Raw genomic sequence first — 22,260 nt, 5'->3', positions numbered from 1 at the left:
CGTAGCGGATAAAGGGCCTGACAGCGAGAGACAGGATGATGGCACGATACCACGCTGTGTGCGAGGCGGCTGACGTGCGCTGCCGCACGGCGTACGGAACCCAGTTTCCGGTTCTTAGCACGCGAGCCTGCCCTACATGAGCCGACAACACGGGCTATCTCAGCACGCCGCGCCTTACTTCCTCCGCCGACAACGTGCCTCGTACGCTTAATTTCTACATGCCTGCACTTTTATGTGATTTAATAACGCTCGAGCATGCCACGCCGCTGCTCGTCGCTGAGTCGCACTAAAGACCCTATACCTATATATAGCTATATAATATCAGGAGTTAATAAAGACAAATTTGTCTTTATTAACACCTGATAAGATACAGTGGCGTATCCAGCATAGGGCGGAACCGCCGTACGCCACCCCCCCTTTTGCACGCCCAGAAAAAAGCAATCAAATTTAAAAAAAAAATCTTTTTAGTAGCAGTGGGTGTTCAGGGGTAACGTTAAATTGAACGCCCTCATGCTTCTGTTTGCTCCACAAGGACCTCCCTTTGTAAATGGATAAGGTGGTCAACATCTTCATCAGAAGGAAGCCTCGAAGGTTGCTATTGGCAAACTCCATGGGGGACGCTTAAGGTCCAGAACACACAATCAAGACCTGAACATCTCAGTGGCAATTATTAGTAGGCCTAATTGTCACACTGACTTCTCACCCTGACCTGTGTACCAATCGGAAGTAATCATCAACATGATCAAGTGTGTTTTCCTTTTTAGTGCTATTAAACATGTTAATAGACTTATCAAGTTATATCTTGTGTTGCAATTCTTACCTGTGTTTTAATACATGTGTTATTACTATAGTAACCTAACCTCAGGTGTGTACGCTCTCTGAAAAGTCATGAAATGTGTTTTAAGTCCTAAATTGTAGGGTTGAGTCTAGGGTTGAGATAGTGTCATCAGACATCAGAATATGGCCCACAGTATGCCTCAGATTGCAGGAAAATGGCTTAAATATTTCAAAATTTTCTGGGGGAGCATGCCCCTAGACGTACCCCCCTACCGCCGTAGGCACGCAGGCCTGCATGCCTGCGGCAGCCAGGCTACATTTCGCCCCCTGTTCATAAATTTATGAATACGCCACTGTATATATACATATATATATATATATATATATATATATATATATATATATATATATATATATATATATACATATATATATACATATATTACCTTGCTCATACTCGCGACATCGTGACTTCGTAAGCGTGCATGCGCGCGGTGTATACGGGTGCGTGTATGTGTTTGTGCGCGCGGGTGTGAGGTCGTTCATGTTTATACGCGCTCGTGTCTAGGCGTACGGGGGGTGGGGCGAATGCGCACGTGTGTGCGTGCGAATTTGCGTATGTGTTGGCGCGTGCGCTGGTTGAAAATGGAGATGAGATATCCTGTCGTGGTTCCGTTGCGGATCCCCATGTGAATGAGTCATCGCCGCTCTGCGTGCACTCCCGTCACACTTACGGGCGACGCACCCATGAGCTCTTATGAGAGCGGCACGCCGCGTAATGATCACGGAGCCAAGATGATTCGCATTGTGATATAATTTCATCGATCCGGCTTACGTAACCTTCTCCCGTCCCTCTAATGACGCGCACCCCTTGTTCTTCTCCCTCTTTCACTCTCCCCCTCCGTCCCTCCCCCCCCTCTTTCTATCTCTCGCGCTCTCTCTCTCTCTCTCTCTCTCTCTCTATACTTCATACCTCTCATTCTCCCTTTCTTTCTCCCTCTCTCTCGTTTCCCTCCTTCTCCTTCTCCCTCTCTCTCCCTATCTTCCACTCACTCTCACTCTCATTCTCCCTCTCTGTGCTCCTCCTTCTCACTCTCCCTCTCCCAACCTCTTACTCTTTCTCTTCCTCCCCCTTCTCTTTCTCCTCCTCCCCTCTTTCTCTCCTTCTCACTCTCTCCTTCTTTATGCATCCGTCCACCAATGTCTCTCTCTGTCCCCCTCTTCCTCCCGCTCTCGCTCTCTCCTATCCTCCTCTCTTTCTCTATCTCTCCATATCTCTCTCGCTCTCTCTCCCTTCCGCCCGCTCTCGCTCTCTTTCCCTTCCGCCCGCTCTCGCTCTTTCTCTCTTTTCCCCTTCCTCTCTTTCCCTCTTTCTCTCTCTCTCTCTCTGTCTCTCTCTATATTCCTCCCCCCTCTCATTCTCCCTCTCCATCTCCATCCGTCTCTCTCTCTCATTCTCCCCTTTGCAGTTCCTTCTCCCTCACCCTCTCCCTCTCTCTCCCCTCCCCTCTTTCTATTTTTCTCTCCTCCTCTCTCTCTATTTTTTATGCATCTGTCCGCCTGTATCTCTCTCTCTCTCTCTCTCTCTCTCTCTCTCTCTCTCTCTCTCCTCTCTCTCTCTCTCTCTCTTTCTCTCTCTCTCTCTCTCTCTCTCTCTCTCTCTCTCTCTCTCTCTCTCTCTCTCTCTCTCTCTCTCTCTCTCTCTCTCTCTCTCTCTTTCTCTTCCTCTGTGTCTGTCTGTCTGTCTGTCGATCGCCGTATGCCTATCAGCCTATCATTCCGTAGGATTCCGCGAGACAGTCGCACTAGAGTAAGACTGTCGCGCGCATCAGACGGGGTGGGGCGAGTGGGAGGAGCTCTAGCGCTAGTGCGGAAAACAATCTCAGTTCCTCGCGTCCGCGATTCGACCAACGCGATTTCCCCTCGCGGAGGAAGTTCCCGTATGCTTACCCATCCGTCCGCGTAGCTCGGTCCGCGGACCCTGCGTGCCCTCGCTCACATCCTGCTGACGCAGTTGTCGACAACCCGTACTCATCAGTCTGAGTTGCGAGCCGTAGCGACGCGGGTTCATACACGATTACGCGCTGCTAAGCGGGGGCCCTTTAATATCGTTGACCACAAACTTCGACGTGTGACGAAAAATTTGCAAACAAAGCGATCCGGTTATCACAGCTAAACGACGGAGTTCAAGCGACGAACAATTTCAATTGTGCGACAGTCCCTGCACGTTGAAAGCGATAAAGGCGCGAGTTCGCATTGTTTCTGCTATACTGTGACGTATAGTGACGGGCATTGTATTTTTCGTTCCCTCGATCTGCCGCGCGCTGTACGGTCGCTCATTTTTGCCAGCGATTGTGAAGAAGAAGAAGATAGCTGAGTAGGCTAATTGCTGCACTACGTGACAGTGAACGTGAAGCTTAGCTATCTTGGCTATAGATGGCCATGGATGATTTACCGCTAGAGAAAGAAGTTCGTCACGCAATCGGAACCTCAACATCGCCACAGTAAGTTTTACTCGTAGTTGTAGGTACTCGAGGACAGTTCCAGGGGTTTGAGAAGACTTTGCGGGGTTCAGTTTTTCCAGGGTCACCTTGTAAGATAGCCCTTATAACCTTATATAAGACCTTCGTCAATATAAAAAAGAAAGAGGTAACACGCCGAATAGGCGCATGAGCAAAATATGGGTTCTAGATATGTGTGCATGCATGCGATAACTATATTAATTATTACTGTATTGAGTCCAAAATGCGTGCAGACGGGCGACTATCGAAGTGAAATCACAGTGGCGAGTGCGGGGCTCTCCCCCAGACCCCCGGCCATTTCTTGAAATCCCACTACTAAATATAACATTATATCCAAATATTATGCAACTATTTGCAAAGTTATTTTATACCATAATTTTAATTCTCAGTTTTTGATATTTATAGTTTACGGAAAAAACAGTTCATGAGAAACAGCTATAGGCTACCTATGTTCTAACTCCGTATTAATCTACAATCTGTTAATTTATAAGTATATAAGAATTCGTGACCATGGCCAGGCAGTCTTCGAATCGACGCCCGAGATGTGTAGAAATCTCGGCGGGCATGTAAACATTGCAAGCTCACTTGTCCAACGGACTCCTGCTTTAAAAATGCATGAAATATAATGAAACTGGGTTTTAGTAAAAGGTTTTTTTTATGAAATAATGAAAGGAAGGGGGTTTTAATTTAAAATCACGAAATGTTAACACCAGAAACGAATATGGCTTTACTCGATATTCCAAAAATATTCCTGCAAAATATATGGGCAGAATGTCATTCGGGCATGTACATTTTACATAACACAGTGGCTTACAAAAGTTTTCGTGAAGACTGACCAGGTGGTAGGGCTCATAGGGTCTATGTCTCCCAGGGTACTACCAGAACGTACCCTGGGTACGGTCCGGTATACCGAAACGTACCCTGGTCACTATTTGATATGGTTAGGATTAGGGTTACGGTTAGGGAGTAGGCGTAGGCGACTCCCTAGACTCGTTAGTAGAGTAGGCGAGGTACGGTCCGGCATATTAGATAGTACCATGGTACGTTCTGGTATACCGGACCGTACCCAGGGTACGTCCCGGCAATACCCCGGGGGACATAGACCTTCTCAGCGGTGGTAGGCCTACGTCGTATACATGCACTGTACTGTCTAGAAGAGTATTTTCGTAAATATGTAGGCGTGATACAGAACATATTTTTACGTGAGCATGAGATGTGTTAGTTAGTGGCCAGATGCAATAATTTCCATGTGTTATGCGGATTAATGATTGCCTGATTATGCCTGATTTTCGGATTAATTTAATTTTAATTAATTTTAATAATTTTAATCAAATGAAAACTACCTCCGTTACGAATGCAAAATTGATCACTGACAATTACAATTTAGAATGACCGATGCGATGACTTTGGACGACACCTCGTCGTCTGAATACCTTTCATCCATCTCTGATCAGAACGATGATAGCGACAGACTTGTTTACGAAGAGCACCTGCCAGCTACCGGAAGCGATGGTACAGGAAGCCGGCCGCCCGGCTACCGGAATACGTCAGATGTGTTCCTGCCCGACCGCTACTTCGCGGAGACGGCTGCGTTTCCGTACCTGCAACTGAGAAGCGAGGCCCACTGCGACATTCAGAGAACCCCAGCTGCTGCTCTCGTGGCACCGCCTGGCAGCGTCGACGGACGCGCCCGGCGCAGTGGCTCTTCCTGCCTGTCCAATCCCAACCACATAGACTGGTCCTCGTACGAGGATCTTGTCAAGCCGACGTACTACAACGGCGAGATGTGTTTCGAGGTAGATTGCGGCAGCAACAAGGCTGTGCTTTACCTATCAAAGCTCTGCCAGGGCAGTAAAGGCCCCTGCATTCAGTTCAACGGCTCGTGGCTGACACCGAACGAGTTCCAGTACGTGAGCGGACGAGAGACGGCCAAGGACTGGAAGCGCTCTATCAGACACAATGGCAAGAGCATGAAGCTGCTGCTAGCAAAGGGTATCCTGTCGACACATCCGCCCCTGTGCGACTGTGAGGGGTGCCGAGTGAGCTCGCCGGTCGTACGTATATACACAGATATGTTCGTTATATATTATTATATAATTATATATATAAATTAATATTTTAATTATATATATAAATTAATATTTTAATTATATATATAAATTAATATTTTAATTATATAAATTATTATACATTATATATATTATTATTATATATAAGTGTAGGATATCCGAAAGGTTGATCGGAAGATGCGATGCCTCCGTTGTGCGGCATAATGACACGTGGTTTTGTTGCGCGGGTAAACGGTCGTAACATTAATAGTTTAGTTAACTTAAAGAGTTTAGTGTTAACTAGTGGCGATATATATATATATATATATATATATATATATATAATAGCTAATAATACCTTAGGTATTTATTAGCTCTTGCTAGATAATGTGTCTGGTTTGCACGACACGGCATCTAGCATGTGCCGCCATCTATATACCGTCATCCGCTGTTGCCGAGGGCGTTACGGAGGTAGCAAGCATGGAGCGCTACAGTCGCTGCTTGCTGCGCATGAGTCGTCTGCTTGTTGTTTACTAGAGCTAGCTAATACATGGAATTAATTTGATCACACACGTTTGTTTACGCCCCCGCGCATTCAACTCATTCTGCGTCCGCCTTACTGAACATTCACCCAACAACGTGTTTACTAGCTCCCAGGCTCACAAACATATATATGGCTTCTGAGTAATACCTACGCGAGCTTCGAAAAACGCGGTTAACATGTCGGAATCGTTGTTCACAGAACAGGGGAAGGCTGGCGGAGAAGAGAGCTGCCCAGGCGCAGTCAGAGCCACGTGAAGGGGATCAGACAATGATGAGATGCGGCGAGGAGGCGCTCACGGTGCCTGAAGCTGGTCGCCTGAAGCACTGCACCGCCCCGCCAACCATCGGCAGCCACAGGTACGTCCTGTTCTGCTAGCATCTATGACAAATACGACGTACGCATATATATACGCTCTCGTATGACACTATTTGTCATTGGAAGATTCTTCCTATGACAAATATTGTTGTATGTGCTGTGCGCATCATATGAGTTTAGGAGCGCTATTATGAACGCAAGCAGTGAATTTCAGCTTTAAAGCGAAACAAAGTGGACTCGCCAATATTTGTCATAGGACGAATCTTCCTATGACAAATAGTGTCGTAGTAGAGCGTATATATATGCGTATGTCGTACTTATCATAGATGCAAGCAGAACATGTTGACAGGTACGTCACGCGGCGTGCAGAGATGCTTAGATTTCAGATTTACAGCTGTGTGCGCCATAAGCACGGTACTGCTATACACACGATGAACGATCATGTACATGAAACACGACTATTTACACACACACACGTATAATACTACTAGGTGAGATCTTGGGAGAAATAATACTAGGGGAGCTAGTCTTCCACTGCTAGCTGCCTCGTTAACAATGGACCTGTCGCCCTGCGCTGGAATTTTTGCATTTTTGCATTTTGCATTGAATTTTTGGAATTTTATCTTATTTAGTGAGTCACGTGTACTCAATATTAACTTTATGCAGCCCAACTCTACTAAACTGTGCTACATATGTGTGCGCGTGCGTTCGTGCGTGCGTGCGTACGTGCATGTGTGTGTGGGTGGGGGGGGGTCTAAAAAATATGTTCAGTCAATGAAACATTAACCTGAAAACTCAATAAGCGTAAAAATTTATGCGTGACTGCAGACCGTTAATGCTATGTTGCGACACATGCAGAATTTTTAATTTATATAAATACGAGATTTTGCAATCAGCAATCCAAAAAAACCAGCAATTCACACAGTATCATGTAATACCTTTTGCAGCTGTAGAAATTAGGTAGAAATAATTGACGTTCGTGTTCGATAAAAGTATCGTTAAATAATGACTATTTTTTTTTAACAAACCCGCTGTTTCAATACAACGATCGGCGAATTCAGTGTCTAGTGCTACACGTCACCACACAGATCTATATAGATTTATGCGGTTTTATCATCAGATATCGAACAAAGATTGAATATTTGCATAGTGTTGTACTAGTACTATGATATCAAATTTTAACGACAGGGGGTTGAATAATTACATTCCATCCGCCGCCATTTTTATTTTTCCCAGCAGGACGTAAATATTTTGAGTAGGCCTACATTCGAGTTCATATACGGACACGAAATGGCAAACAAACACGCGCTGGTTCGATGCAGTATCAGGATGGGTTTTGCGACTATTTCACAGATTAGCTAGCATCATCGATCACTTGCGAACGAGCCAACAGAAGCAGATCTACCAGTCGCACTGCAGCGCCCAGGATCATCCGTTGAATCTTGCAGTGACAGCAGGTGACATCTCGTTACGTTATCTAACTGACGTCAGCCTCTCTGACTTGCATTACGTCATCTATCAGAGTATACTGAGATTCTTACTTAGTCTGTATATACTTGCTAATGTATGAGAGAGAAAGCGATGCTGATGTCATCAAACCTGCCTTCGCATTAACCATTTCGGACGATCGATTGATTTTTTGTTATTTTGTTTAGTATGGTTATATATTATCGCCAATAAGATACGATATTATGCCCATCGGGCTGACAGCCCTATAACCTACGACAGTTAAATAGAACCTCGGCAAAGATGTAGACCTATATAGGCTGTCATTCGCTTCGTTGTTAGGGCGAGCCGCTATACAGTTCAACAGCATATTATACCGCCGCGAGGGATGATAAAAAAAAAAACGAAATGTTCTGCGCGCGTGATATCGCTCCTGAGTATCCTCTATAGAAAATAAAAGTTACGAGCGACGTTACATGCGTCGCATGCGTATCGCTTGCATACGCAGCCAAGGACACGCGGCGGCCTTACGTTTAACTAATAGCTGGTTCATTGATATCGTTGCTAAAGGCAAGACACGTACACCGCGCGCGCATATAATATCGTACAGCGAGCGGTACGATCGTGGTTAAAAGCTTCAAATATATGTAGTTATTATCGAATGATGATAATTTACAAACTGTAAAGCGTCTCTGATCACGTCAGTCAAAGATCGTTGCCGTTCTTTGAACATCCGCAAGTTTTCTTTACATTTTTCCTCACTTTCCACGGAGCCGTCGGTAAATAGATGACACGGGAACCGACCGAGTGTGCGGTCAGCGCAATAGCCGATGAGTGTCTGGACATGCCGGACTGGCTTATGCCTGCATAAAAATATATTGTTTTTGTGTTCTCACATATTGCGTGAAGTGAAGTAATATCACTGTCATTACTACATACTTGTCCCTTTCTAATTTGATGCAATGGAGAGAAAAAACAGGAACCTGCGCAGCGTAATTTCCACCGGGACAACGTATATACGTTACCGTGTACGGTCACGCTTCCGTTCGTTGCCCCGTCGCGAAACGGAAAGTTCGCGAAGAAACAGCTTGTTGCGTAGGCGTTGCGAGCGCCCCTGCAGCGCCAGGTCACACGCCAGGTCACGCCGTAAATCAGCAGTGGCGCTGCGGTCGTAATTCCCCCCCCCCTGCTTCCACTCACCGCCGCCACCCCGCGAATTTTTTTTTCACAACACAGTTCGCCATGTTTATGCGCAAACTCCGCGACAGATGGCGCTCTCGCTCTGGCTCCTGAGCATAAATAGCACATTCAAAATTGTAAATTCATATATGACTCGATAGAGTAGCGGTTAGAGATCCAGCGTCAAGTATGGAAGGGTTGTGGATCGAATCCCATCCGTTTTCTAATTATTTTCCTGTTTTCTGTATTTTCCTATCTTTATTCGTTTAACATTTTTTCCCCGATTAACGCAAATATTTACATGATTTATTTACAACATTTTAATGACAACAATTAATTTTTACAACAATTAAAAATTAAATTTTTTATATATATTTTTAAATAGGATTTGGGTGAGGGTTAGAGTTAGGGTTAGGGTTAGGGTTAGGGTTAGGATCAGGGTTAGGGTTAGGGTTAGGGTTAGGATCAGGGTTAGGGTTAGGGTTAGGGTTAGGGTTAGGGTTAGGGTCACAATGCAGTGAATGCACCATAAAACATGAGTTTGAGGCACGTGATTTGTATCAACCAATGGCAGCGCTCGCTAGAGCCCTATGTGCTTGATTGACCTAGGAAAAAAATACACGCGCGCCGGTCGTAATAGTAGCTTTGTTTTCATCGGCGCGTCTCACCGGACGTATTGCTAATATAACGTATATATATATAGTATATAACGTATATATATAACGTATTGCTAATAAGGGGAAGTGACGTCAAGTGTCTGTTCGCGAATAACATGGCGAACTGTGTTGTGAAAAAAAAATTCGCATCCGCGCTTAACATGACAGTGACGCAACAGCGCCATCGCAACTAACAGGGCGTGCCCGCGACTGACAGAATCTAGGCCCAGCAAGTGCAGCCCCCGGACGCCGAATCAACTTGTGACGAGACATACGCCATCCGGGCAAGGCAGGTTTTCTGAGGCTTGGCCGTGTCGGTACGGGGTTTTGGATTTTCTGAGGGGCAGTCAGCGACAAGCAAAAACAGATCGGTTCGCGATTGATATGGGCAGCATGACAACAACCGACGGCAAAATACCCCGTCCACATTAAATTCGAGCCCTGCGGTTTAACTCGCGTCTCCAAACCCAGGACCCCTAGGAGCGCTGGTATTTCTCGGGTTTTTTACTACTGTTTTCATCTTTATTGATTTACACTACATTCCTTTGGCAGCGAAAAGCTAAACCAACACGGAGCACATTCACCTCTGGCATCGCATGCAGCCTGTAACAGGTTCGTTGCATTACAATCTAGTAGGGCGACAATTCGTTCCTCTGTCTTCACTAATATAATGTATTTTGATATTTCGTTAGGGTCGCTTTTTTCCTCTTCGCTCTGCGATCTACGCCGGATCCTCCCGTCAAAGTAAGGTTTCTATCGGCCAAAAGTATTTTCGCCTTCTCACTACCACATCTATTTGTGTCTTAGGGTATGTGTCACTTCTTGCCTGTGGCGTTTAAACCCTTCGCCTACCTTAAATCTCGCCCCTAGCTACATGATTTGTGCCCTCGCAAGAGCTCTGCGTCCACATACACTGATCGACGTCAACGATACGAGAGAGAAACAAATTTAGTTATTCGGTAACGTAAGAAGATATACTCTTCCTAGACTGGTTAAACCCATATATAATAAATACAAACACCACAGCCGGCAAAGTAGATCACCTTATTTACAACAAGTTTCCTACTTATACTAGGGTTCATATTTCATTTACCCCCCCCGGCGGGGGACTAAGAGTATATAACCGTGAACACTATTCTATGTTATTATCTGACCCCCCTCATCTCTACCCCCAAACTTCGCTAAAGGTTCTACCAATAAACTTCGTAGCCGCCCGCCGCCCCCTGCCGGGCCTGAGGTACAGCCAGCACTCCGACAGCTCTCATAATAGAAACACTACCTATAACCCTTCGCGAATAATTATTGCCCCCCACGACCCGTTCCTCCCTCGATACTCCTTTCTCCGACTATCTGTTTCTCTCTCGGGACCTCCGTGCCGGCTGTGATTATTACGCCTAATTTATATTAATTATGATCTAGACATTCCGGGTAAACTCGCTCACACCCCACCCAAATTCAGACGTTCGCCTGGTGGGGTTCTTCTAGCTCATGACGTTGTACGTCACCAATCCAATCAACATTGAAGACGTTTTGCATCGGACGTAGACTATAATTTGGATGAGCACCGTACACCACTGGACCGAAAAGCGTGTAGCAATTCGAACCTCCAACATTAAATCACTTAATTCCTGCCTTTATCAGGTTCCATGTTCGCTTATTAGAATTTAGATTAGGCTTATTAACAGTTATTCCTATTCCCCAATATGCCCACCAACCAGGATACCAGAACAGATTTGCCTAACTAAAGACCACCGACGCGAGAAAAACGGCGAGCGCGAGACAATCTATAGATCGGCACTCTTCTCGCTGGGTCTCAAATCCGCCCGCCCAGCGTCCGCGCGCGCCGAGAACCGGAGGCCGCCGAAAAGGTATGTGTTTCCACCACCCCTGCCGAAACTCCATAGAGCATTTGGATTTCTCTCCCCCACCCCCGCAGGTTTTTTATGTGATATACAAGTCCCCTCCCCCCACCCACATAAAAAGCCTTAATCACACCCTGAGTGTCTCTTTAAACACAAAGTAGAAAAAGGTTAATGTGAAGCACAATCTTTCCCCAAGTTTACCAATGTATCCCCCCCGTAAAGCCTTTAACACAACCCTAGGCCCCCGCCGCAAACTTCCTCTTCATCCCACTCTTCTACACATGTGTGGGTATGAATCTCTCTCTCGGTTTTTTTCTACATGGGCCAACAACGTGATCTATGTGCGACCAATCGTTCTACTATACTGGACCTTAGCCAGTTTTTTAAGGAGCGCGCGCGTTCAGACATTAACATTTGTTATTCTCACAACCTAGACCATCGGCTTACTTAACTGAGGAAAAGGCCACATGAAGGCCCCGCCTCAATCCCTCCCAAACTACCCCCAAAATATTTCATACCTTTAGAAATAATTAAACAATAAAACAAAAAAGCACCACAAAAGCACAAGCTCCTCCCCCACTGATTCGCATTTCGCGTTCATGCAAATGATACTTTTTATTTAGACATAAATAGAGGTGTGTTGGGCTAGTAAACAAGTAAATGAACGAGTTTACACAATATGTCTCGGCCGTATGTCGATCTCCGGGGGATAGACCTGGTTTTTTTATTGTTAAAAAAACTTGGGACAAAGACAAACGCGTTTAAAAATACAAGACATTTCAGCATTCTCGCAAAAATGGGTGTCCCCGCGAGATACTTTGGTGCGACCCCCCGGAACAGTCGCAGTAGTCATGTGTCGGATGCCCGGCAATATTGCTCACCCCAAAGAGTCCTATTGTATTGCCACCATTCGACCGCCCCGTACATTAGGGGGTTCATAAATTAAAAACTCATCGCCAGCAGCATTGGTTTTTCCCCCTCGCTATAGCCCCGTGGTGGTAATTTAATTAAACCTCTTTCCCTTTACCCGGGCTTGTTTTTACACCAAAACAAAATACAATGGGGCCCCCGAGTGCCCTTTGCCCCCTTTCAAAAATAAACGGGGCACACCCCCCACCGTACGGTTTTATCGATCGTTAACTGCCGGCTGGCAGCGAAGCCAAACGTTTATAGTCGTATTGAGGTTGTTGCCGAAGGCCCGTAGAAACTGAGCTCCTTTTCCAATAAAAAACCCCGGCCGTTTCGCCAAGTCCCCCCGACCGATCTCGGGCGAAACCATGTTTTTTGGTAATCAACGTCTTGGCTAGATCAGTGGCTATTTCGTCACCCCAGCGGGCTTCCTTATCAAGAATTAATCTAAAAACAAGAAAAAAGCCCTGAAACTGGGGCCCCGGCGGGGCACGTAATCGTGTCCCATCCGTATTACCTTAGTTTCTCAAGCGCTTTATCCCCCCCCAGCAGTCCACATCCATTATAACAACCAATCAGACTCTAAACTAAAATCCTTATTCAACCCATCTATTTCCCCCCCCCAAAAATTCATTCATTTTTTGTCACCGCCCATCTTGGTCAATCTCTTGTGAGTTATTCGTCGGTACAGGTTATTTACGTTCGATTTTCTTGGTCTGGGGGTTTCCCCCCTCCTGGGAAAAGAACCCCCCCCAAAAAGTTTTTTCGTCCCCCCCGAGTAGGCTGCGGTGCTATTCTTTTGGGGAACCGTCCACAAAAAAGGGGGCCCCCCACAACGCAGAGCTGACTCGTGGAACCGCGGGGAACATGCTTTAGAAGAAGGGCGCGGCCCAAAAAAAGCGAGCCGCAACTCCGCGCCGCACCACAACTAGTACCACTGCACTCTTCTAATTATATTAATGCTTTCCCTTCCGTGTCCCTCCTCCACCCACGGCCTTAAAAACGTTTCCGTGGAAATTGCCAAACTGACTCTAACGAAAAAGCGAATGCATTGAAAATCATCGTAATGCGTATTGTCAACGGGCGCCAATGCAAAACGGCGACATTTTTTTCAGCTGACCGAGGCTGGATACTACGGTAGGCCTAATATGTAATATATTAATAACCGGCAACGGAGAAACGAGATAGAAGTTACAGACCGAAACGAATAGAACGAGGAAAAACACCGCTCAACCTAAAAAGACGCGCCCTTAGAAGATGATTAACATTGCCGAAAGCAAAATTGATTAATCTCTACTTAAGTGTCTAGGACCATATCAACACATCGACTCTCCTACGATTCTTCTTTAGCAGATCATAACTGAACGAACGCTACAGCAATGCAAAAAGAGGCTTGGGCGCTGGCCGGCGCCCTGTGTAGAGAATCAATGTCATGTATCGTTCCGTGGCGAGCGTCCGTCCCCCGTCTGTATGGCCCAACCCCCAGAGTTAGAAATTTAATAGAACAATTGTTTGATTTGAAAAAGATATCAATCAAGAATGAGAAAACGTGCCTAAACCGACATTTCCCCCCCTTATCTAATCCTTATCTATCCCCATCCTAATCCTATCCTATTCCCCCCATATCTGAATTCCCGTATTGTCAATCCCCCATTAATTCTATTCCCCCGCCCCTTATGTTTTACTAAATCCCCCTAATCCTTATGTTTGTCTTTAATATACCTTACAGATACTCCTTCAATCTAATTCTCTCTCTATAAAGCCCAATACCCCGTCAGCTTATTAAATGCTTTGTCTGATATTACAAATACTGCCCTAGTACTACTTTATCCCCTATCCTCTATCTATCCATACACAACACGAATACGACTTCGAAACACATTCCGACTTCCGTCTACAATGTCACGTCATCATTTCATTACTACACCAAGTATTTATTTATTTTCACTGTTCCCGAATCCGCTCGTAAATTGACATACGTTCCCCCAGCCTTATTTCCCCCCAGCAGTCGATGCCCAATTTAGAACCGTAAAACACAATTCTTTCATTGTGAACTCGTGACGTTATTTGGTCTAACCAAGATCTCTACAGCGTATCCGCCAATAAACCTCCGGATGAGCCCTGCCCTTAACCAGCTTCCGGTCAACAGCGGACTATACTTTGGACGTTAAAACTCACCCGTTCATGCTACCCTATATTTTCAACACGAGTCCGGGTGGGGAGGACTCGGCGATGCACCATCTGAGTGGACTAGCGTTCTAGACTATACCAAAGTTATCAGATCTTCTTGTTATCTACCTGTCCTCGCCCCGCGCTCTCATTATTTTTCAGCTCACAATCATCTGTATTGATAAGCATTGCAGTAACAAAACTCCCTGATACCGGCCCCCGCCCCCATGTTTATCCCTTAGCGTGCTAAAAATTCTCTTGTGCTGACAATCCTAATAACACCATCCTTAGAGTGATTCAGTCAACCATTGTCGTATCCCCCCACACGCTTAAATCGCGCTCTTCCGTCGGCCAGAGCTCGGTCTCTGCGCCAACCTGCTAAAACCAACAATCATTTTATTGGGTAATCTCCGTACAGGGATTCCTCTCTAATTATCGCAGCATTTCCTTAGAACTATTCTAACAGACCAGTTGACCCTCTATTGGATTTACTCAACACATCAAATCACGTCAACTTTGCTCTTATATAGTGTATAGTCCCCTCTACTATTTAGTCGGCTCCTTCCAAATTAAATCCCCAATAACACAGCTGCCGCCGTTACTTCTAGGATCAGTCACATTGCATAATCACTAACCCGTATTATTCCTTTCCCAACAAAGCCCGCCGACCACTTGATACACTCGCTATTATGTCTCATTCAGTTAATACAGCCTCCTTCCTTGGTATTCCACATCTATCCTAATCTAACCCCTTATCCCTCATCTAATCTTATTCCCCTTATCCCCGCTTTATATCCCTTATCTCCTCTCTAAATTCCCCTCTATCCCATCCTTCATTCCTTATCTATCTCCACTCAACCTCCTTCCCCCTCTACCAAACACTCTATGCTATCTCATCCTTTTACACTATCTCCCCTATCCCTGTCATCCTATCCTATCTTTATCTAACATCTAATCCTCATCCTCTCACTCCCACCCCCTATCCTGACTCTTATTCCCTTATCCCTAATCCCCTATCCTAACCTAAAATCTATTTTTTACCCTATTATTCTTGTTCCCTGTCCCATCCATATCGAGCTATCTATTTAAATCTTTATCCTTATACATCCTATCTAATTCCATTCCCATTCCTCCCACCCCGCCATCCAATTTTTAAAAAACAAATCTATTTCCTTACTCTATCTTTAAACATTCTTATCCTCCTATCCTACTCCTTCTACCCTTACCTTCTAACTCATCCTATCTCACTATCTTACAATTCTATCCCACTCCCCTAATCTATCTAATCTATCTTTATCCCCCCCTATCCCCTATTTCCCTAATGTGGTAATCACCGACTTTTTTTATGTGGTGTGTTTGGTTGTTGGGCGTTTGGCCCGTGTGGCCCCCCGGTTGGGCCGTTTGGCCCCCCGGCCCCCGTTGCGTGCCGGTTCGCGTTAACGTTGGGCCCCCCCCGTGCCGGGGTTTGGGTGTGGCCGGGTGCCCGCCGGGCTGCGCCAACCGCTCGGCCACTGTGTTGGTCCCGACATAAAGAAAAATTTCTCCGATTTAGGATAATCCAAAAAAATTTAAGCGGGCCCCCATCTACACGCCCATATTTAATTGAATTCAAGTACATTGTTTATTATTACTGAGTGTAAGTAATTAATAGTTTACATCAGAGCCCAGCTGTTGTATCTTTGATTTACTTTAAGTTATCACACAGTGAAGGTATATTATTTTTTTTATCCCAAATCGCCAAGCTCTTATTCTATAATCTAGATTTGAGATCTCATGTCAGGGCTAGTGAGTGGATCTTTTCTTAAAACACGCCTAGAACTATACATGTCTAATATACACCCTGACGGCGAACCACCCTGTTGCCACGGCCTGGCAGGGAAAAAAAAGGGTAATCTAGCCCTTCGAATTCAGGTTAGGCAGTGAGTTAAACCAGACAGGGAGATTATTAAAATAAATTCATAGAAACTTATAACAATAACAATACAGTTTCAGTTGACGAGCGCTAGTGCAGAGCTCCCCTCTATGGTGGGCCCAATAATGGAACGAAAGAAGCCCCCCCGAGGGGGGCAAAAAAACATAAATAACATGGGGGGTGCCCCAACCATATCTTTTTATTGGGCGAAAAGGCCATAAAGAAAATCAAGTAGTTTGGAAAACTTTTTGGGGCCCCGTGGGGCCATCTCTCCTTTTCTCTCAAGAAATTAATTGGGCCATTTTAATTTAAAAATTATTGTGGGGGGTAAGCCTAATGCCATCAGAATCAATAACGAAACAGCGCGCGGAAAACCCCGTTCAGACATACGCTCAACAAACGGCGCAAATGTTCATTAAAGAAAATAATGAAATGAACCCAAAGAAGCAAATTATATATAAAATATGACAATATAAGAAATTTAAATAAAAAAAAAACCCCCCCCAAACCCAAAACGGGTTTGGGTTTGCTTCTTCTTCTTTGCCCGTCACTGCAAAGCATGATCACCTGAAATGGTTGGGGTGAAAACCCACATTAAAAAAAACTAAATTCCGGTTGTCCCCCCCGTTTTCCAAGAAGAAAATTATAGGGGGGTTAACATGTTAATATATATATATATATATTAATATATAATATTGAAATTTTGTTTACCCATAGTAATTATGTTTAACTATATAAATAGGGTCCCCCCCCCCGTCCCTAGCCCTGTTTTTTACCCCCTTATCCAAATAACATTTTCCCCCCTCCTGTTTTACAGTGTGGGGGGAAACCCCCCCGAACCCAGCCTAGCTTCCTTCTAAAAGTGTTAAAAAGCCAACCCAAAGAAAAAAAATATCCATAATTATATTAAATATAATGTTAATGCGGGGGTGGGGGGAAAAAAAAATTGGAAAAACAGAAAAAAAGGAGTTTTAAAATAACGCAGCCAAAAAAAACAATGCCCCCCCCGGATTTTCGCCCAAAAACTGCCCACACCTTCTGTTTTCCCACAAATCCTCATTCATCCCCCCCTAGGGCCCCCCCACCTGACCTCCCCCGTCCCAAACCTGGGGAAAACCCTGGAAAAGGTTTTTATTTTGCAAAAAATCCCACCCCCAAATCAATATTTATCAGAAAGAAAATGGAGGTCTCCCGCCTAATCCCCCCGAATACTTGGGTTTTCCCAACTGTAAAACGTTTTTCCCCCCCTGTTTCCAATAAATATTATTTGTTAAACCAATATAACAAAATTGTTTTAACCAAACACTCCGGCCCAAAAGGGAAATTTTGGAAAGGAAAAAAAAATTAAGGGCCAGGTGGGGGATCGTGTTTCAAATTACTCTGCCAAGGGGCCCCCTTTGGGCCCCGGGGGGGGTTAAATTGGTTTTTTAAACCGGGGCGGTGTGTGCGTTTTCCAAGTGTGTGGTGGTTTGCCTTACCTTACTTTTGCCCCGGGCTTGTGCCGCGCTGCTTGGGGGCATGGACTGTGCGGGTGTGCCCTTCCTTAGCCTGTGTTGCGTGTGTTGTAACATCTAACAGCGGAAGTGAACTCGAAACTTTTTGTCCCTTGTCTCGTGTTTTTTGCTATTGTTAACGATACTCACCTAGGCTAATTTGGGTTGGGGTTTTTTTTTGGTTTGGGGTTTGGTTTAACCAAATGCAACGTTCCCAGTTTTCAACTTTTCGCCCCGGCCTCTGGGTAGACCCTACCAAAAAACACGGCAAACCCAACAAAAGGCCTAAAAGGGCACAAAACCCCCAACAGTTCCCCCCTCCCCACCCTGCCCCCACGCTTCGCACCCCCTTAATCCCGGATCCCCAATAATTAATTTTTAAATTTAAATATCCCACTTTAATTTAATTAATAAATCTTATAAAAAATTTAAACAAAATTTGGGGAAAAAAAAATGAAATCCCCCAGCCCCTTTTTGCCCTTGGGGCGGAAGGTTCTTGTTGGCCTCCCCGGAGTGCTCTGGTCTCGGTAAAATTGAAAAGTTTCCAAGTTTGACCCGACCGGTTGGAAAAGATCCTATTTTAAATAGGCCATAAAAAAAGAAAATAATAACAACCAAATTGTTTGTTAAATATAATCCTTATGGTAGGGACCAAAAAAATGGCGGGGGTTTTAAAGTAAAAGAAAAAAATTCCCCCAATTCTTACTTTAAACCCAAACGGTTGGGGAAAGAGGAAGAAAGGTACCTGTACGGGGGCTTGGCCCCCTGAAAAAAAGCCAATTAATACAGGGTTTAAAGCCCATTGGGGTTTTTTTAAATATTATCCCCGCCAAAAAAAAATTTTAAATAAAAGATTGGGATCCCAAACCGTTATTTGCCCTCAAAAGGCTCCCTAACCCCACATGGTTAATCCCCAAACAATTCAATTCAATCCCAAGGAAAAAAAATCCCCTGAAAGACCAAAATGAAGCAACAAGGGGTTATTCCCGAATACCAAATGGAAACAGAAAAAAGCAAAACCAACAAGAAACCCGGCAAAAAACCTATAGCCCCCCCCCTGTGTTCCCAATTTTTTAGTGTTCCCCCCCCCCAATGGTTTCCCAAAAGTTTTGGAAGCGAAATAGTCTCAATAACCCAAACGGTAGAGAAATATTTAATCGAAAAATTCCTTTCACCTGTACCGGAGTTCCAATCTGGCTTTAGATCAAAATTTCTCAACGACCACAAGTATTAATCATCTAGACTGATATTTATTCGTAATGAGTCCGGAACAAAGGGAAAAAAACTCTACCTTGCAAATGTGCGTTTATGGTTTTTTAATTAGATCTCTCCACAAAAAGCTTTTGATACGTTTGACCAATAAAAATTCTACTAAGCCAAGCCTAAAAACCTCAATTCGAATGGATTCATTAGACTATGTGAAATGGTTTCGGCTGCCATTTAATCCTATCTGTAGGAAGCCCAAATAACTGATGTAGGAAGGTAACCTTTCCTGCTAATAAGCACTCTTATTTGCCATGCAAGGCGCCGCCCAAAATCAATTTTTGAGGATGTGGGGGAACAACCCGATTAAGCGGGAAGCCACCGCGGGAGGGGGGGGCTCTTCCCCCAGAAACGATTTTTGAAAAATTAGAACCCCCTCAAAGATGCCCGTTCTTCTCCCTGGCCGCGAAAGCAAGGGGGGGGTTCCTGGAAACCTCTTGGACCCCCCCCACCCCCCCTGTACACGCTCCCCCTGCACACCAAGACACACACACACACCACAACACACACACACACACACACACCACACACACACCACACCAACACACAACACACATGCCATTTTGAGTTTTGTGAATAAAGATTCCGAACCAAGGTGTCCCCCCAATGCAGTCCCCATACAAATCAAGAAAAACAAAAAGAGCAAGAAAAAACTCAATGATTTGGTGTTGAGGCTGATCAAACAAAAGATAAATTGGTCTCCCGTTAATTTAATTTGTTGTCCAGTCCCAATATCATATATGCTGTATATACTAGTCATCAATTTTGCCAATGAAAATTAACATGTATTTAAAACCGATGCCCTCCAGTTTACTCAGGCTGTCCCTGCCCGTTCTGCGCGCGTGGCAAATACCCTCGTATTTCCCAGCCTTGTAATCCTGAATCAGTGGTCTATGTGAGTGATATCTCCCTAAACTTTCATAACACCATACTTTCTCCTTTGAATGATTTCCCTGCAATCCGAAATTTATTTAATATAAGAACAAGAACACAAAAAACCGTTGTAAAAAAAGAAACCGGTACTAACCATTTATCAAAGACCCAACATTTTTCTTAAGTTGTGCATGATCATTATTATGCTCCTCAAAGTCAAATCCCCACTTTGAATAAAATAAAAGCCTGGCCCCAAAAAAAAAAGGGAAAGAAGCCCAATCGGTTGGACGCCCAATCACAACACACATAAAAAAGGGTCTCCTCACCTTCAACAAACACACACCACACACACCACAACACACCCACACCCACACCAACAACACAACACACAACACCACCACACACCCACACACACAACCACAACACACCACACACCCTTACACAACAAAATCATGGTGATTCCCCAAAAAATCGCGTGGGGGGGGACATTTTTGATATGATTTGTTTCCCCCCTCCCCTGAAAATTTTGTGGGGGGCACCCCATTGTCCCCCCTGTCCCTCCCCTGGATTTGCGAGCCCCCCTGATTGCCCCAATTTAAGAGTACCACAAGGCCTTTCCGATTTTGGGAGTCTCCCTCTGTTTATTTGAATTTATGTTAATGACCATGCAAAGGCAGGTTTTAAACTTCAAGCTTTTATTCATATGCCCTGAAACCCGATTCGGCCTTTAATTTGTGTAGTTTTCCCATGACAGAGGTACAGGCATATACCCAGGAAGAGTTAAAGTAAAGACCATTTGCGATTCCATTAATAAAATGGCCTTTCCATGTTCCCCAATTATAAAATAATTTCATCCTTAATTGGCATTCTTTGGAAAAACAGAAAGTATTATTTTTTTTGAAACTCAAAAACACAAACCTCAGCACCCCTAGGGAATAATCCAAAACTGCACAATCAGATGTCAATGGCCGTGGCGAATTGCACATAAAAAGAATAGAGTTAAGTATCCTATGGAAATCAGACTTGGGAAAGACTCCATGAAGTGGTGAGGAACGGGGAAAAAATTAAAAGGTTGTAGAAAACCGGTTAACATAAGGATTCGAAAATATTTCTTTTCCCCAAGAAAAGCTTAAAGTATTCTAAACCACCGGCATGTTAAACGGATTACTATTTTGCCCGAATTCAATGTTCATTTTGAACCTTATGCAAGCACCACCGTAATATGGTACAGCAGTCTTTCAACAACCGCGCAAACAAGGCCTAAGCCTGCAAGAGTGATGTCAAAATACAGCCATTAACGATGCTGGTTCCTCCACCTCTCCTAGAGCAACACATAGGGCAGAGAGTTCCAAAGGGCTGTCAAAATTGGGTTCCTGTAGAAGATCAGGGTAATGCAACTGTAAGGTTCCAAATAACTCAACATAGGGGTTTTTCAAAAATATTAACATAATCCTCCGCGCCCACAGTTACTGCTATATGATTACCAGAAGGTTTTCCATGTTTAACGTCCAAGAAAGTCCCATAGTTTCAATACCAAGGGGAAGGTTGAGATTGGTCTATTTTTTAAACCCGAGGGGTGGGAAGCAGTGGAAACAACCTTCCCGTTTACCTTATACCGCAAAATTGGAAGCCTTGGGAAAACTCCTCTTTACCAACAGCCAAAGTTAAAGGACCAATTCTGGTTATTCCTAGTTTTAAGTTATTATGGTAATATTAATTATCATAGTAATTTAATATATAGTCGTTTACGAAAATTCTTACTGAAAAGGTTAAAACATTCGAGGCCAGAAAGGAAGTATGCTTTCTCCGACATAAAGAATTCGGTTGAAAATTAAGGCCATAATGAGTTTGTAAATCGTCCCTTTCAATGAAGAAATGTACCATTGTATGACCCGGTTTATTAACTTACCAAATTTGTATATTTCCAATAGTTATGGCTGATAGTAAGTGCTCATAGCCGGGCCATTCCGCGTAATGTCCCCCCAGGGGTACTGCGCAACGTAACCCCGGGTACGTCCGGTATCACGAACGTACCCTGGGTAAAACTATTCTCCGCTGATATGGTTCAGGATAAATGGTTTAAGGGGTTTCAGGGGTAAGGGTTACGGCGTAGGGTTAGGGTTAGGGTCTAGGGTTATTCGGTTAGGGAGTAGCGTAAAGGCGGTAAACTAGGGCGACCTCCCCTAAACTCGGTTTAGCTGGGAGTAGGCCCCGATGGTTATAACGGTCCCCGCATATTATCATAGTTACCAAGGGGTACAACGTTCCCGGGTATAACCGGGAACCGGTACC

At 44.6% G+C, this 22,260-nt stretch overlaps 2 protein-coding genes across 2 annotated transcripts in view; both read left to right on the top strand.

The window, feature by feature from the left end:
• Nucleotides 1–2,839: 2,839 nt before the first annotated feature.
• LOC106806860 lies at nt 2,840–5,099 on the top strand. The gene is made up of 3 exons (XM_014808995.1): nt 2,840–3,281; nt 4,687–5,043; nt 5,096–5,099. Exons 1-3 carry the CDS (start codon nt 3,214–3,216, stop codon nt 5,097–5,099), a joined length of 429 nt encoding a protein of 142 aa, XP_014664481.1. The 5' UTR covers nt 2,840–3,213.
• A 13-nt stretch (nt 5,100–5,112) lies between these two features.
• LOC106806859 overlaps nt 5,113–22,260 on the top strand; it is a 39,002-nt gene continuing 21,854 nt past the window's right edge. The window contains exons 1-3 of the mRNA XM_014808994.1: nt 5,113–5,353; nt 6,090–6,247; nt 7,560–7,663. Of these exons, the coding sequence (XP_014664480.1) occupies nt 5,270–5,353; nt 6,090–6,247; nt 7,560–7,663 (346 nt within the window). The 5' untranslated portion in view covers nt 5,113–5,269. The remainder of the gene's footprint in view (nt 5,354–6,089; nt 6,248–7,559; nt 7,664–22,260) is intronic.

The sequence above is a fragment of the Priapulus caudatus genome, unplaced genomic scaffold, assembly GCF_000485595.1.
Source record: "Priapulus caudatus unplaced genomic scaffold, Priapulus_caudatus-5.0.1 Scaffold183, whole genome shotgun sequence".
Taxonomy (NCBI): domain Eukaryota; kingdom Metazoa; phylum Priapulida; class Priapulimorpha; order Priapulimorphida; family Priapulidae; genus Priapulus; species Priapulus caudatus.
This window is presented reverse-complemented; position numbering and strand designations above follow the sequence as displayed.

Excerpts from the sequence above, each read along its gene's own strand:
- LOC106806860 (XM_014808995.1), top strand. The coding sequence starts at position 3,214 with ATGGCCATGGATGATTTACCGCTAGAGAAAGAAGTTCGTCACGCAATC. Across the intron at positions 3,282-4,686 it reads GGAACCTCAACATCGCCACA|AATGACCGATGCGATGACTT; the intron begins GTAAGTTTTACT and ends ATTACAATTTAG.